Consider the following 18,409-nt stretch of genomic DNA (forward strand, 5'->3'; position numbering starts at 1 on the left):
TAAAAAAAAAAAAAAAACAGTTTTGATGGGTTTAAAAGTTTGGTTAAATTCAATGCATAAACATTTTGAATTTCTCTATTTTCAAAGTGATGAGAAGACCAATTTTAATTTAATAATAGCATTTGATATTAATATCATGGAAATGATTATAAAAAAATTCCATTGAGAATAATTGTTCCTTATATATAATAAAAAATTGAGTAAAGTTTTCATTAAAAAAAATTTTTTTTTAAATAAAAATTTTGATTAAAATTTTTTAAACTCAATAATTAGTTTTAGCTATGATCCTTATCTAAAGATGTAATAAAGATGTCGATTTTATAAATAAAAAGGAAATTTTGTTTATATGTATGTTTGCTGCTACAAACATACATACAATTTAAAATGCTCCACAAGAAAATTATTTTCATCATCATTTGAGAGAAATTTTTAATCTTTATAAATATTTCTGTAAAATACAAGGGAGCAAATCTGTGCAAAAATATGTAAATAAAACAAAATTTATTTTATTAAGAAATCAAAAGAAAAAACAATGAAATTTTTTGACATCATGATGGAAGCAAATACTCGATATATCGTCATCAAGTCACAAAAGTGTATGTAGTTTATAAACATGTTTAGTATCTTCATATGATAACCCAAACATTGCTGAATACATCAGCTTATTTTCTAAATAATAATGAATTCTTTTTCAAAATGTATAAAACTTTTCTAATGTTTTTATTGTAATATCACATTGTAATGGAAAAACAACAGTAACTTAGCATCTACTTTATCTTCATTAAGGATACATGAGTTTCTTCTGTGAGAGGCTGTTAAAGTATCACTTTTATTGATTCCTTTTTTATACTCTTTTAGACTATCTTCTAGAACTCTAGTATACACTTCTCAGATAAAATACAATATAATGATTTTTTGATGTTAAATGTATATCCTGTATTACACTGTTTTTAATTTGGAAAAAGGTTTCTTTTCATTTTTCTTTTAATCAGAACATAAGTAGAGAGTTTTTAAAAATACATAATAAGTTGATATTTAAGAAATATCAATTTTTATTGTCTATAAACTCAGCAGACAAATAGAGGAACCTACTATATCTTTCTGTTGATGACATTGAAGAGCTTACGTCTTTGGACACATTTTCCCATATTTGAAAGTCTAAAGAATAAGCTAAAACTAATCATTAAGTTTAAAATTACTACTAGAAATGGGAATGAATGTAAACAATAGTTAAATTATTCATAAATGCTTAGTTAAGGAATAATAAAATTTAATTGTAGCTAAACATATTTAAAAATTATTAATTTACATTTTAATATTTTTTAGCATATTATATAATTTGATATAAATTTGAAGAATACAAATATTAATCATTTTCATAGAAAAATTTCTGCTCATAATGAATAAAAATGAAAATATAGTATGTTAAACAGTGACTAATTTTAATGCAAAGATTAACAATTATAATTTGTTACATAACTCATAGAAAATATTATTATTATTATTATTGTTGTTTTATTTTTGTAATAACAATATTATATTTATAAGAGACTTTACAGATAGATGGAATGATTTTTTTTGAACAACATAACTTAGTAAATCTAAATCTATTGCTTTTATTATAATAATGAAGCACTTGTTACATAACATTCTTTACAGGATTCAAATTATTATAAATAAAAAATTTTTTAAATCATATATATAATCACATTATTTCTGTACTATAATTTAAACAGCAACTAGGCTTATTATTGCAAGTTAATATACTATACAGTAGTACTGATATCTAGCATTTTAAAAAAAAATATAACTTCTAATAATTTATTATAAGCAAGTTAAATAAATAAGATCTTAATTAGTTCTTACCAATATAAACCATCTTGGTTGCATTTCTTTTCGAGAAAGTTTCATAAGTTCGCCTTCTTTCAAGAATATCTAAAAAAAATTTGTATTTAATATTTACTTTCATGTTATAAATTATAATGTTAAAATTGTATAAAATTATTATTATTAAAACAACTACTCTTAAACTGTAGGATATGATTCAAAAGAAAAATAAATATTTCATAAAAAGCCATAAAAAGATTAAGAATTTTTATGACAAACCAACTTAGTTATGTGTGTTACAATTTGATTTTGATTATATTTTTATTTTATTCATTTATTTTTGTAACGGTTTGTCCATGATAGGAGGGAGCCACCCTTGCTTTTCGTGGATGGGTACTTAAGGTGTATTCTTTTGTTTCTTACTATTTTTGTGTTGTGCGATTCATCAGGAGAGAAAAAAGTGGACAAGCAAATAAGAACTATGAAAGTGGAAGTGTATAGAACTTTATATATTTTTTATCCATTTGCATCAGCATTTTTGGGAACGACTCTTCCATACGAACAACCTCAGGACTTTTCTATTAATTGGATTCAACATGGTGAAATAGTTAGTTTTGTGCCAAAATGGGAAAATTTTGTAATATTAACTTCACGTGATTAATATTGTAGTCTTGCCATTTCATTGTACAAATTAAATCAGATTCCCCTTAGTCTGTAACTATTGGAAATTAAAGTTATATGGTAAATAACTAAGTTCATTTAGTTAAATAGTTATATACTAAGTTATACAGTATATATTTTTCATCCATGTTAAACACTCATGCAATTATTTTTATATAGATACATATATGTATCTATATAAAAATAACTGTTTATATTGGGTTGTTTGGAAAGTAAATTCGTTTTTTTCTGTGAAAAAAAACAATATTTTTATAATAAATAAATATTTTGTTGAATTATTTATTGACCATTTTGGTCAAATACCTGTTGTCATCGTTTCTGGTAGTAGGCTGATTTCACATTCATAAAAGTTTTGATTGTTGCTTACAAAAAACTGATCCAAGTGATTTTTGACATTGTCATTTCAAGTAAATGTCTTACACTTATGAAAAATTTGTATAGACCGGAACAAGTAATAATCTGAGTGTGCTCAGTCTGGCAAATATGGTCGGTATGATAGCAGGTCCCATCTAAGTTATAACAGTTTCTGACGAGTTACCAAACTTGTGTGAAATTTGACATTATCGTGGTAAAACACTACACCTGTTTTGTTGATCAATTCTGGCCGCCTTTTCTGTTTAATGATATTACTCAATTTCTTTACTCAATGGCAGTACACTTTCAAATCAATTAAATTGTCTGGTAAAAGCTCCAAAAAAAATTTCCTTAAAATCCCACCAAAGATAGCAGCTCTCCTTAAGAATATGTGGAACTCATATATCAAGCGTTGAAACAAAACCAATTTGTTTCAAGTAATCATAAACAGTTCAATTTGACAAATTTAATCTCTTAGTGATTTCAAGTGTTATTATTCCGCAGTTTGCTTCAATCGGTACCTTTTATTTTGTTTTCATTGGCTTCAATTGGCCATCCATAACGTGATGCATCTTCAACACTAAAATTGCAAGAATGAAATTTTGTAAAGCAGTTTTAGCACTGTTGTTCTGTCAACACAACTCCACTATACATGTCACATGATTTTTTTCTCGCTTGAATGGCATTTTTATTTTTTTGGTAATAAAAAAGCAAAATATGTCAAAAATGCCGCTTTCGATCTTCCATATTTGATGAGACACAAAAAATAAATAATTGCACAAAATCAAACAAAATTTTTTACAAATAAACCTTAAAATGCTAGCTGTCAAAATATATAATGATAATACAGTTTAGAATAAAAATGATGGAAAAAATACAACTAATCCATCTAGTGGTAAAAAAAAAAACCAAACTTACTTTCCGAACAATCCAATAATTAAAGTTTAAGACAAAACCTTTTAATATTAGAATTAATGTTAGTTTAATGTTAAATGTTAAGAAATGTTATTTTAGATAAACTATGAATGTTGGAATATGTTTATCTGTCATATCATCATTCAAACAAAACTGAACAACATAGCAACAATGTATAATTTTTGCAATATTCAACTAAATCAAATAGATATAATAGCCAATCTATTAATAATTAGGACATTTGCTAATATAAATTTATATACTTTTTAATGATACAATCAATATATTTGTATTATTTTATTATTTAGCAGCAAGCTTGCCCAACATTGACATAGTCTAATGAACAAAAAATCATTAATGATAAGTAATCACAGTAATTATTGTATAAATGTTTATAAGCGCAATGTTAACAGAAATAACAGTAGAATAATTTAAAATAAAACCAAATACAGTTGAACCTGTCTATCTCATATATGTTTATCTCAAATAACCTTTATCTCAAAATTTATTTTACCCCATATTTTTAGCCTAAATTTATATTATTCAATATATTTTCAATGTTTATCTCAAATAATTTTCTTCCAAAACCTCTACATCTCAAATTATGAACTAAAGTGTCTGTTAGAAATTCAAAAGCTCAGAGACTATACTTTCATAGCATAAATTGTAGTTGAGAAATATCTCTTGCAATACAATACTGTACATATTGTAGTTGCATTCACACCACTTTTCTCTGATTGGCCATGAGTTTAGCATGTTTCTTACAGGTTAAAGAAAATCAGGTATCAGAAAGCACTGACAAACTATTTCTGTTAAGATATGTCAAAAAATGTTTTATTTATATCTAATACAGGTATGCAATGTTCTGCTATTGTATTAATAGAACTGCCATACCTCCAATCCAATCCTCCAATTACTTTGTAGAAACCTGACTATCTGGAATTTCTTTCTCATTCTAGTAAGATTTAAAATAGACAAATACACCTATTTTATTTTAAATTACTAAAGTAATCAAGAAGTTTCTAAAATACTAAAAATGTTCAAAATAATGAAAATGATTGAATTTATTGAAAATAAACATTAAAAAAATATAGTATTAGCAAGACATTAGTTATTCTAAGAAAACTTGGTTTTACCTTAATAAATATTTATTTGAACAAATAAGAAAGTTTCCAGGGAAGATAGAATCCAAGAATTTTGTGCTATTATATGATTGATACAAAAATGCAAAATACATAAATAGACTATGTAATATAATTAAAAAATGGAAATAAAAGTAATATGTGAGAAACTAATGGCTATAGGGGAGTCCCTATAAACCACTTAATCGGCAACAATTTGGTAGAAACTGCTCACTTTGTCTGTGGATGGCTTTAACATCGAGGGTCTTTAGATTGAGAGGGGAGTGCAGTGGATAAGTTGATAGGTGACTCAGTTTCTGATGAATAGACAGGTAGACAGGTTTACGAATAACAAAAATAGTTTATTATATTCTAAATCTACTATATACATAAGGATTATACAGTAGGCGATTAAATGCAGTTAAATATAAAATCTTACAAGGCAGTGACTAATCTAGTTCCTATGCCACTTGGGGCATGCCCAATTTCTCAACCACGGAGAGATAGTTTACAAATATCTACTAATACCTCGAATATTAGTTATTGGTTGATGTGACATTCGTTCTATCGTATGGAGAGTTCAAAACCGATGAATGTCTTCCAACTGGGGTCTTCCCCTGTGACTGGATCAAGGTCCATTCAATGGAGGTCCGGGAGACTAGAATGGCCACTATCAAAGATATAATTTCCTGATGACAAGTGCCCGGAACTCCTGGTGTCTCCACTTTTTATACTATTTGCGGTGGGAACTTAGTCATGTGATCATCAGTTATTTAGAATATGAAGGTTACTTTCACAGGTGTGCAAGCTTGGCGACGTCTTTCATTGACACATTGAGTCTCTTTCCGCTTCTTTCATAACTGGATGTTATCGTTTCACAACTGCCTGTTAACTTTCCCATCCATCTGTTGATAGTAGAGCTGTCATTTAATCCATGTTCGATGTGATGTTTTTTCTAATTATTGCGATGGATGTTTACTTAAAATTTCTATTAAAAATGGATTTAATACCCCTAAAATCATCAATCTCACAAATACATAACCATAATGATTATAACATGATAACATTGTCAAGTGAAAATTTATGTATTCTGTTGTCATTGAAGAATAAGCTGAACTGTAAAAAGAAAAGACACAAAAGAATTTGAACAAACATTTGATTAATAAGAAATTTGTTACAATTCCTAATCACACACATGATGAATGTAACATTGCAAATTTTCAGAACTTACATAAGCAGGTATGAATAACTCAATTTGTATTACAAGTTGTGTACAAAAAGAATATATATTTGCATGTATTCCTTTTATGTATTTTTTAAGACATTTTTATGATATATTCCATAAAACTATATATACAAATATACATTTGAGATATTATTGTTTAGTCTGAAACCAAAAGATAATTTATGGTAAAACACTTGACAAAAACTACCAAATTATATTTAATCTTGCTATTACAACAAATATAAAATACTTATATGAGTAATGAAGTTCAATTCTAGTTGTTTAAAACATTTAAACTTTAAGCTATATTCATAAATTTTTCATGAGATACCATCATGGAAAAAATATATTTTCCATTTAGTTGTATTAATTTATTGTTAATTAAATTTTAATGTTATCAGTTAATTTTAATCTTTTATTTACAGTTACATTATTGCATATATCATATAAAATAAATCTAATCACAGATATCTTTTTAACATTTAGTTTGAAAATCATAAATTTTAAAGTATATATTTACAAATTTTGATGTCATCTGTTTGAATTGTTACAATGTACTGTACACACATATATTAACAATTAAGTGCTTTAGAGAAAGGTGTTTAAATCAATCAAAATAAAAAGTTAGTTTTATCTGAAATTTGTTCTTACTGGGATATAAAAAAGGTTCTAGTGTGTTGATTAAAAAGTATGTTTTGGTAATTTTTACTTTTTAACATAGCATTTATATCTGTTATATATGATTAGTGTGTTAATGTTTTATTAATAAATTTACATAAATTTCTTTCATTAAAAGCTATAGGGGCATTATTATAATAGATCAATGAAAATTTAAACAATTAAATATTTATTTTACATATTATCAAAAAGAAATGTTTTAAATCATTAATTAGTGATTTAATTCTGGTAAAAAATTTTATTTAAAAAAATCCAATATACATATATTCTCACTAATTTTAACTAATTTTTCTATGAAGTTGTTTAAGATTAGCATGATTATATTGTATATAATGAAAAAAAATCAGAAATGATTGCAAAAAATAGGTAACTTTGTTGCATTTGCATAACAAAAACAAATTTTCTTTTTTGTTGCATTTAGTGTATGCATGTATGTATATTAATGCTTTACATTAAAATGAGTAGAACATATTAATTGTGAATTCCTTGTGTTTTACAAAAATAATCTATAATTTCTTTTTGTTTTTCTCTGAAAGATTTTGTGTTGTTTTTCCCAACAATACACCAGTTTGAATTAAGCTGCATTTAGATTAGTAAGAACACACTATACTTATTTAATCACATTTATCAATTGTATTCTCTGTAATATTCTGATATTCAAATGATTTAAAAAACAATAAATATAAGGAAAATTATAAAATACTTCTGAACTTGATCCTGCATTATAAAAAAATAGATATTTATTAATTAGAAAACTTACTCTTCCTGGCCGAACAATTTCATATGATCCTAATATACTATTCTGTATCGATACCAATTTTTGAAAATTATCCTAAAATTCAAAACACATTATTAAATTTCAATTATTACTAATTGATATCAAATTTTAAGTATTTTTTAAAGTTAACACATACTCCTAATTTTAAGGTTTCATTAGCATGATTGGCAACCTCACTGACTATTTGTAATGCATTCACTGTATCAGCATAATCTGGGGAATCTTCTGTAAGATTCTGCAAATATTCTTGCAATAACAGACGATATTGAGGTATTCTTTGAATAGGTTTAAGCATATAATGCTTTAATGCAAGCTTTTTACAATGTGAACTCATCTGAAAATAGATCACTTAAAATTAAAAACTAGATTTAATGAAAAAGTTTATTATAAATTATTTATTATAGAGTTTATTATTATAATGTATTCATTATAATCAAAATTATATTGATAAATTAATAACATGTTGATTATAAAAACTGCAATTAAATTTATTCATTCAACACATTAATCTAATTATCTGTTGATTTCTAGATCATTTTAAGATGTGAAATCAATTATAGTATGCCATTATTCATGTTTTAAAGATGTTTCTGATGCAAGAAAAAAATTGGAAAGGAATATTTTTTGCATTTTCAATTTTATATATATATTTCCAAGAATTAATTTAAAGAATCTGTCACATATGAGTGTTGGTTAGATGTGTGGCCTGATCGCCAATAGATGGTGGTGAGCCTGGTCTACTGCATGTGGCAGATTTTTTTTCCCTTTTTCTACCTTCCCGCCAGAACCAGTTTTGTGTGAGAACTGGTGCTAGAGAGTACTGTAGTTATGTGGCTCTTTGTTACTCACAATAAAGTTTACCCAGTCTCTGTAGGTCTACTCTACTTATTTTAAACTGTTCAATGTAACCTAACATTACAGAATCCAAAAACAGTGTTGCAATATTTATAATGACAAATTTCAATTTTTTTCGAACTGGGATTTAAATTGTAACATACAACAATTATTACTAAAACAATAAATACTAATAAAATTTTAGTTAAATGTGCAACATCCATGATTTGTCTGTCATGCTCAATATCAAGTATATGACATCAAATATGTTTGATAAACTAATTTCAGTTCAATTGCCAATACTATCTTCAGAAATAGGAAGTGCCTATGGGCTTGCCATTATTGGCTATTTTAGCTGAACTTATCATTCAGGATATAGAGTCCAAAGTTTTGGCTCCTCTCACAATTTGTTATCCTGCTTTATTTTAAAGAAAATGATAAAATGACATTCATTTTGAAAAAAACAATGTTATTCTTGACTTATAAAAACTTGAAAAACTGTTATTTAGAATTCTTACTGCTTTAAATGCAAGTTTAGTTCTAAGTTATTCCATATTTAGGATTTAGTCTTTCTCTTTTGGACAGGTATGTGAGTAATATATTAAAGTTTAAGATATGAATAATGTTCATGGAAATTATGAACAAAAATATATATTTCATGAAATATATATTCTATTCATAATCATTTTTTAACTTAATATTTTGATATAATATGTCTATTAGATAATCAAATCAGCAAAACATTGGAAATGATGAGAATCAATTAATAATTTCCTTAAATGATTGTTTTTTGAATATTTATTTGCAATTTTATTTACAATTCATAATCCTTTTATTAAATTTAATAATAGTATAATATCCAGGCTATAAAAACAGTTTTTCTACTTTACGAAAAAATATGTAAAATGGAACATTTGTAGATAGATATTTTTGTTTGTTACAATAAGGCAATGTAAGGAAAATCTGCCAAAGTAGTGGTACTTCCGAGAAGAATTTTCTATGAAAGACTGACTCTTATTTAAGTGTGAAACATGATGAGGCAGAAAGATGAGGCAGAAACTCCAGCCAGTGTGTCTGTTAGCAAGATGTGAACCAAAGATCAATTACATGTATTTAGTGGTTTTATCCACTTAGTCACAAATTAATTTAGATATTTTTTAAATCTGTGTATTCTTTTTTAAAACAAAAAGTTTTATATGTATTTACATAAAAACTATATTATTTATATAGATAATCTGATATAAATAAATTACAGATTTTCGTATTTTCTAAACAAACAACTTGACACCTAAACACTAATTCCAGCATAAAATGAATGAATAAACTTTAATGTTTGAACATTTTCGGCCGTCTTTCAGAGGCCCTCGTCAGGAATGTATAAAACACAAAAAACGGTTCTATCTTATGAAAATTTCTAACCATCGAATATAGCTGTGTACCAATTTTTAAATATTTAAATGATATACAACACAAAAGTCATTATAAATTAATTATTATTATTATAGTGTTGTTAAAGTTAGTCCAATGTTTTACCCTATAGACAATGTTCGATGAGGAAATTGTTTTCTTTACATTGCAGAAAGATACATACATAATTACACATAAAAATTATTGTTGTGCTTTGTGACTTTGTAAATAATACTTCCACAATTGTGGAACCAGAATATAGTTGGAGTTAATGTAACCTCACTTCATGCCCTCTATTTTCTGGCTTTTATCTAACACAAAAGACAAGTCTAATGACAAGAAAGTGCTAGGAGTGCACTGCATTCCATTGCAGGATGAACGTTTAAATATGTGGTAGTCTCTGAGGTAGGACAAAGTCGTACCTCTTTACTTTTTGTTGGCAAACAGGCCAATAAGCTTGCCCACTTGTCTGCAGATGGCTTATCTACTTTAACTTCCGGTTTCAGTTAAATCAAGTGGAGGAGATGGGTGAGGTCGTTGGTAAGGCGCTGGTGATATATGAGTAAATGGACACCATTTAACAAAGAACCAACTTTTATTAGACACTTTAAGCAACAATTACAAATTCTAACATAGACTGCAGACCCTAGCTTCCTAATAAGCGTAGGGCAGTCCGAGAGACAGTTTACATTAGTTCTTTATCATACCTCTTCAATTCCTTGTACAGAGTGGCAGATCTTTACAGCAGGTGAGGTTCATCGAGATGATCAGATAATTGGGTCGAGGCTGAGGATTCCAGGTTCCGGAGGGTCATGTCGGCAGGTTGCTCGGGATTCGACAGCCAGGTTCCTTTTTTCTAACCTACACCTAGTTTCTTCTTGGACACTCTCAACCCTTTGGTTCGTGTGTCTCTCCCTTTTATCCCCCACGTCACATTATCTTTTTATGCCAATCATGATTTTTCTCCTTTACTTCCCCGTGACACATTCTCTAAGTCCTCTGGGGAAGGAACTGACTCGGGGAGGAAATGTGATCATTCCTCGTTTATGGTTAACAAAATTTCGAAAGATGGAAAAATTTAGAGAAAAATTTTCTTTAATTTCGTCAGGTCCGGGCCTCACAAATAGATGTATGACATACATTGGATCCACATACAGATCACTTGAGGCTAGAATATGTGACCACAAATATGACGTGTCTAAGGGGAAATATAATACTGCACTATCCCAGTATGCTACCGAACCCATGGTTTCTCCATGTTGGGATGAAGCTACACTTTTACATAGAGCCTTTGACCAACATAACTTACACTCGTTGGAGGCTTGAGATTTATATAGAGGGCATGAAGTGAGGTTGCATTAACTCTGACTATATTCTGGTTCCACAATCGTGGAATTATTATTCCACGATTGTATTATTGAAATGTATTATTGTGGGGAGTGGTAGTAGCCCAGACGACACCCTTGTGGGGTTGACCTTTCGGTTAAAGACCCTCGCTTTGCCCACGATCTGTCAGGATGATGCGAGAAAGCCTTTTCCGTACGGGGTAGTGGTTTGCTGGATGCAAAGACAACTCACACAGAGATTGTATTTACCAATTCAACGCATTTATTTGACAAAGACATGCTTATAGATAAAGTCCATCCAGATGAGTGTTTCTTTCCCAAACAAAAGAGTTCGTCTCCAAGGATAAGTTGATTTAGAGACAGGAGAAAGTTCGTCTCCAATCTAAGGTGTTTCTGGAGGCTGGGAGAGTAGAGATCCATGCCTGGAAGTTGTCTCTCTGTTCGCACCGGTCCGGATAGAGAAGTATGCTTGGAAAGTTAAGTTCCTCACCCTTGCTGCACTTGTTCAAGTTTTGAGTCTTCTCCTCCATAATCCTGGTTAGAATCTTAAGAACAGACTAACTTGTTGCTGATCTCCTACTTACAACCTCCCTATGTCCTTGGGATTTCGGGCTTTTATATCCTTTCTCTTCCTGAAATCCCGAGATTTTGGTTGGTCCAAATGATGGTCCCCTGTAACTCTATTGTCTGTTTCCAGGAACATGATTCGGGCCACAGGGTCGCCGAACATCCCTGTCCAGGCCATTCCCCTCCAGAGTCAGGTCAAGCCCTTTCCTGGATGATGGACCCATAAATTTTACCTAATGTGTATTTTTCTGTCCTGGAGAAAATGCACCTGTCTCAGCCACTGCCCCCTCTACAGGAGTGTCAACAGGTTCCACTTTGAACTCTCTGTAAGGTGACTGTCCAAAGTTACCCCGGCGGACGATCCCTCTCTCGTTCTCACAATTGACAATCGTGGATCTGTCAATTAGGTCTGGAATGAGACAATTAAATTGTTTTGCACCCTGTTCCTTGGTCACACCGGTCCTATTTATGTAATAAGTCACCAATTTATTGACTTTAGCTCGACAGCCGGTTCCCATCCGGGGGTGTGTCCCAGCCTCACATTATTTACAATGCCACAAAGCACAATGATAATTTTTTGTGTGTAATTATGTACGTATCTTTCTTCAATATAAGGCAAACAATTTCCTCATCGAACATCGTCCATAGGTTAAACATTGGACTAACATAAAAAAATATAAAAAAAACACTTGACTAACTTTTACAATGCTATAATAATAATGAATTTATTTATAGCTTTATAATTTATATGTTATAACGATTTTTGTATTCTACATTGTTTAAATATTGGAACACAGCTATATTCGACAGTCAGAAATTTTCAAAAGATAGAACTGTTTTTTGTGTTTCATACATTCCTGATGAGGGTCTCTAAAAGACAACCGAAAACATTCAAACATTATAAAGTTTATTTGTTCATTTTATGCTGGAATTAGCATTTAGGTATCAAGTTGTTTGTTTAGTATATAGTTCCAGTTTATATGTGCCATTTTTTTTGTCTGATTTCATATTTTCATTCATAAGTAATATTACTTCACTTGCCAACATGTTAAATAAAATCCATATATAAAAATATAATTCAAAATAATATTAAATATAATAATAACCTCAAGAGTTTAAAGCAAAAGAATTTGCTGAAAAATTTAATGAAGTTTAAATCAAGGAAAGATCATAGTAGCAAGATCCAGGAGACTCTTAATAAGATTATTATTATTTTATAGAACTAAAGTGCTAGAAAATTTAGGTTCAGCTGATGACAGCCAACTACTGAGTCAATCTGGATCTACAAAACAGATCATAAACATAACTTAGTTAACTGCAGAGATTCAGTTTCTCCCCATCTTCCCTAGAAATGTTTTATCTTCAAATTACATTATTCAATGTCTAAATATCATATTTCAAAATTTATTTTTTTAATTTCATAATTACAAATAATTTGTTTACTACTCATTTCCACAGGAATATAGTTGTTTGCAACATTCTACATCTTTGTAGCATTCCTGAGATAAGTTTAAGCATAAGAGTACTAGAATTTGTGATTATGTTTTTTCTTTGATTTTAAATTTCATTAAAACAGGTTTTTCACCATTCAAAATAGCAATTTTGAATGGTGAAAAAAGTAACTTACAATTTTATCATTATCATTTTTTATGATCAAACAATAACTTAATTAATACTGTATTTATATATTCAAATTTAAATATTTTACATAATTAATAACTAACTTCAAATTCTTTAGTAATTTGATCAAACAGAGGATATTTTCTGCGAGCATCATCAAAAGCAGCTTCTAATGAATCAAAGTCTCGTATATATGAAGAATATAATTTCAAAAATGGTCCAATTTTTACTATCACATCAGCAATTTTTCCAGTTTCCTCCCTATTTTCAAAAACAAAATAAGTGCATAAAAATATACTTAAGTTAATTTATAATTTCTTAAAAAATAAATAAATTATATATTTTCTGTATAATTCAAATCACATTAATACTAAAATAAAAATCATGTCTACAATTAATCCTAAAAATTTACATTTAAATCATTCAGAAATTAATCTGTACTATATCAATTTTATCCATAATTTTGAATTTATTTTTAAAAAGCACAATTATATCTTTCCCTTTATTGAGGCATACTACTAGCAAAGCCTCTTCTATGTGGCTTACAGAATTGTATTTGTTCTCAAAATTTGTTTGATCAATTTTGATAAAACTTTGCCATTTCCCATTAATTGTGATGATAAATTAAAAAATGTAGTAAAAATGGAGACCCATGACTTTTCCTTTGAGATACAGTGGGTCAAAGTGACAATGTCCATGGCAAGACTGAGCATATCTAATGGAATTTAGGAGCAGAAATAAAAAAAAACCAGCATTGCATATGCCTAACAGAAAATGAGCACAAAAAACAAAATGCAAGAACAAAACATCACCACTGAGCAAATGTAAGGATTGTCAGTCTGTCCCTGGCAATTATAAGGATCACCTCTTCCATGTCCAGCAGGTGCAAGGATTGACTCTTCATGGCTGAAAACTGTAAGAATTGTCTTCTTGTGTGATCAGCAACTGTTTTCTTCTGATCATACATATACTTTCTCTTTCTCATTTTCACACACACACCCTTATATACACCAGAGCAAAAAAACGTTTCTTTAGTGTTAACATTTTCGATGCCCCTTCTAGGCTCTTTTTCAGGCATTTACTTAAATGCCTGAAGAGCCCAAAAAGGGGTGTTTAAAACATTAGCACTGAAGAAACATTTTTTGCTCTGGTTATTTGGTTTGAAGTAAGAAGATTTAAATTTCAACCTGGTGTGTTAGGAAGTTAAACCTTATATACACATTCAAACACATGTCAGAACTTGGTTAAATGAAGCAAAATATAATTTACATGTACTAATACTTATTAAAAAATTTTTAATTATAAAAATGCAGTGTCTACCTCAATTCTATCATGACACAACAAAGTTGCACAGCATCCCTAGTCAATAAATTTTATTTTTTATTTATAATATGAAATGTTTATTTAGAAATTTATTCTCTCTTATCTAAACTGTAAGAAATTTCTTCATTAATTCAATTTAATAAATTTATTTTTATAGCATTCATTCCATAAATTAGCAACATTTAGGAAGCAGATAAGAATTTTGCATAAGAGATCTATCATAGAAAGCTAATTATTACTAGGACATCATGTGATTTTGTCATATCACAATAGAATTGAAGCAGAGCTGAAAGGAAAAAAGCAATCCCTGCACCTGATAGACACAGAAAAGGTGATTCTTATACCAGACAGATGCAAATAGGTAAACTTTGCACTTGCCACCACAAAAAGAGGCTTTTGTGAAAACCATGGGGGTGGAGCGTCGTGCTCCTCCCCACTTACCAGCGGCTCTTATCAGATATGGCTATATAGGAGGGCAAATATTTGAGTGGGGAGGGATAGTGAGGTCGTGACAAGGTGTCCGAATAACTACACAGGTTGAACAACAAGAACACATTTAATAAACAACTAAGAGATTATACATATCAAAGGAAAAAGCATAAACGACACATGCATAAATAATAAAAGGAATCTATTCTATATCTACATTCTATCCTAAACTAAAGAACGAGAGAGATACCTCTCTAAGAGGGACGTGTTGGAGAGAGAGAGAGAAAGAGACAATTCGGTCAAGGGTTTACCTCCTGGGATTCGATCTAGTCATATTAGGCATTGGTAGGACGCATTGGAATCAGAGGTTTCTAATCAGAGTTTCCCTTGGATGGCGGTATGGAGCAACGGATGGTAAGGTGGTATGGAGCTGGTGTCCCTTGATGTTCGATGTGGGGGTACGCTCCGTTGATCTCCGACTGTAGAGGTCTGCATGGAGATGTCCGCTGAGGGTGTTTACCTGGTGGGGTTCTCTTTAGCTGTCTGCCTGAAGTTGCAAATTTGACCCCTTTTTATACTTATCTCAGAGGGGGAATCATGGGGAAAGAAAATCTGATGCAATCGCCAGCTCGACTTGTGCACAGCTGTGTTTATGTTCTTGTCATCCCTTCCATCCAATATTTGACATCTTCCCATCATAACTTTGTCAAACTCCCTGATTTATTGACATGAGGTGACTCATGTCAGAATATGTCTCCTCACCTTAGTAAAAATCATTGCCTTATTTGGTCATTTAGATTGACTTTCTCATCGGTTCACTCGGACTTAGAGGTGATCACGGGGTTTCGTTTTATCCTCGCCGGTGACCTTTTGTTTACTCTCTAGACAGTAACAGGTGGTTGTCGATGTTAATTGGCTACTTATCTGCACCTTATATTCACGTTAGAATTGAACGATTCCCTGGTGTGAGGGGAGTCCTTCTTTGGACGATTAAAGTCACCTTTGAGGTGACGCAGTACACTGAGGTATCAAAAGGTCTACTCTTTACTTCACGAGAGAGGAAAAGAAAAAGGAAATAATGATAAAAATAAACTATACCAACGTGTGAAAATTTACACCTGAGTCCAAATTCTCACACTATCCCACAACATGCAGGCCATGGGAGACACGATCCAAGAACAAAGCAATTGATGGCTTGCTTTGTTCTGTTTTGTTAGTTTTCCGTAACTATTTTTTGTTAGGCACACTTAATACTGTTTTTATTAGGGCTGTGGAGTCGCGTAAAAATCTACCGACTCTGACTTTTCCTTACCATGCGACTCCAATCAGGAGCGGACTTGTTACCGAAAGAGACACGGAAATTCTGATGTCATCACGTGACCTCAGAATAAAAGATTCAATAAATAGAGTTCTAATAAAGATAGAACGCAGAAACTTTTTATTCCAAAGCTAAAAGACTCCTCTAAGTAATATACATATATGTATTCAATAACTTTTACTTTTCTGTCTGTTATATATAACAGAGGGAAGGTGTAGCGATTAGTCAAAAAAATGATCCTTCCCAAATTTTTACATTTTTGGACTCAGGACACCTTGAAATTTCGAGATATGCAAAAGATTCGAGGTTTTTTCTATATGTTTTTCTATATGGCATGATTTCGTTTACTCTGTTTGAAGCCTAATAATTTCTGTGGTCAGAGTGGTTGGAATCAGAGTCAGATGGTTTAACACAGGAGTTAATTATTAAGCGTCAAAGTGGTTGAACTAAATCATGTCCCCATATACATTCTAACATCTTAGGCGAGAACATCTTAACGGGTTTTACTGTACTATTATAAAATGGCAAAAAAGCTTACTTTGAGGGTAGAGATGAGTTTTATTTTATTTTTTTTAATTTTGAATGCTAATAACGAGTAAAATATTCATTAAGAGATATGACACATGACCACTTTTATGTCTTCACCCTGTCGACCTTTAATTAAGAACCAAAATTTAATAGTATTAATTTAATGCCCCTTTATACGCAAGCCACAGTGGCACATTTCATTTCTTAAACTTTACCCATTCTGAGATGTTGTTTAATATATCAGAACAAAAAATAAAGAAGTTAAACAAATTAGACACCAACACATACACGCACGCGAATTTTTCCTCTGAATTTTTATTGACTTTTTGAGGAGTTCGAGAGGTCTCCAAATGTGTAGATTTGCAAAAAAACCCGGAGGGTCAAATTTGACACAATTCCAATACTTATCTGTTTTATATACATACGAAGTTGGGAAGTAAAAAGGAGTCGGAATCGGCAGATTTTTTGACGACTCCTACTCCAGCTAAAATACCAAAACTCCACGACTCCGACTCCACAGCCTTGGTTTTTATTTTTGATCCCTAGGTCTAAATTCCATTAAGTGCACTCATTATAAAGAATCTTCCAATACCGGATTAATATAAAAATATCACTTACTAAAACCAATAACCGATATTAAATAATCGTAAAATGTACTGCGAACGTTTTTGGTTCTTTCCCTAGGACCTTTCTCAAGCAGCGTTTCGTCTTTAGAATAACTATGAACGAAGACCCGTAAATAGCGATATTCGAAAAATTATTCTTCCGAACAACATTTCAAAATTCAAAATTCAACGTTAATGTGAATCACGTGCATTCCCGAATTCCGTAAATAAATATAATAAAAAATAAAAATGTTCGGTATAAAAAATTCCAATGCACGATGTTTATATCCTATTTATGAAACGCATTATTAATGCGTATCTTCTTTCTGTATTAGAGCCTGCCATGCAAGGGATAGGGTAATTTCATCCCTCGAGTTAATAGGTTCAGCCGTTTTGTATGCCTTGCAGATCTCCATTTGTTCCAACCATTTGATGTGATCCGTAAATTTAGTGGTAATGAGGAGTTTAGCGTTATCAAAGTCTACCGAAATTTCCGGGTCCGAAGCATACGTGGATAACGAAGTAGTAGCTCTGTTGTGGATGATGTCACTTTTGTGTTCCGCCCATCGGACACCGATCGAACGCTTAGTAGCACCAATGTAGATAAGTTGTCTCTCAAATCTGTGGTCCACGAGGGGAACAGCGTATACCCCTGGCAGCTTATCCTCCTTAGGTTTATCTTTTTCATTGCGTAAAAGCTTAAACATAGACGGACATCTTCTGAACGACAGTCGTAATCCTTGTTTTTTAGCGATTTTTTGGTATAAGGATACGAGGAAGGGGTTGTATGTGACTATTGTGATGGGTAGGTCTTGTTCTATATTATTCCCCTTCTGTGGCGGTGGTAGGCCGA

At 30.5% G+C, this 18,409-nt stretch overlaps 1 protein-coding gene across 6 annotated transcripts in view; it reads right to left on the reverse strand.

Moving 5' to 3' along the window:
• The window catches only part of LOC111625428 (titin-like), a 100,256-nt gene that overhangs the window by 23,138 nt on the left and 58,709 nt on the right, over positions 1-18,409 (reverse strand). For all 6 annotated transcript variants that reach the window (XM_023368575.1, XM_023368573.1, XM_023368570.1 and 3 more), the window contains 4 exons: positions 13,458-13,614; positions 7,716-7,913; positions 7,562-7,633; positions 1,867-1,935 (listed from right to left, as the gene is read on the reverse strand). In XM_023368575.1, coding sequence (XP_023224343.1) covers positions 1,867-1,935; positions 7,562-7,633; positions 7,716-7,913; positions 13,458-13,614 — 496 coding nt within the window. The remainder of the gene's footprint in view (positions 1-1,866; positions 1,936-7,561; positions 7,634-7,715; positions 7,914-13,457; positions 13,615-18,409) is intronic.

Source organism: Centruroides sculpturatus, unplaced genomic scaffold (genome assembly GCF_000671375.1).
Source record: "Centruroides sculpturatus isolate CEXI.00-Female unplaced genomic scaffold, Cexi_2.0 scaffold431, whole genome shotgun sequence".
In the NCBI taxonomy this organism is placed as follows: domain Eukaryota; kingdom Metazoa; phylum Arthropoda; class Arachnida; order Scorpiones; family Buthidae; genus Centruroides; species Centruroides sculpturatus.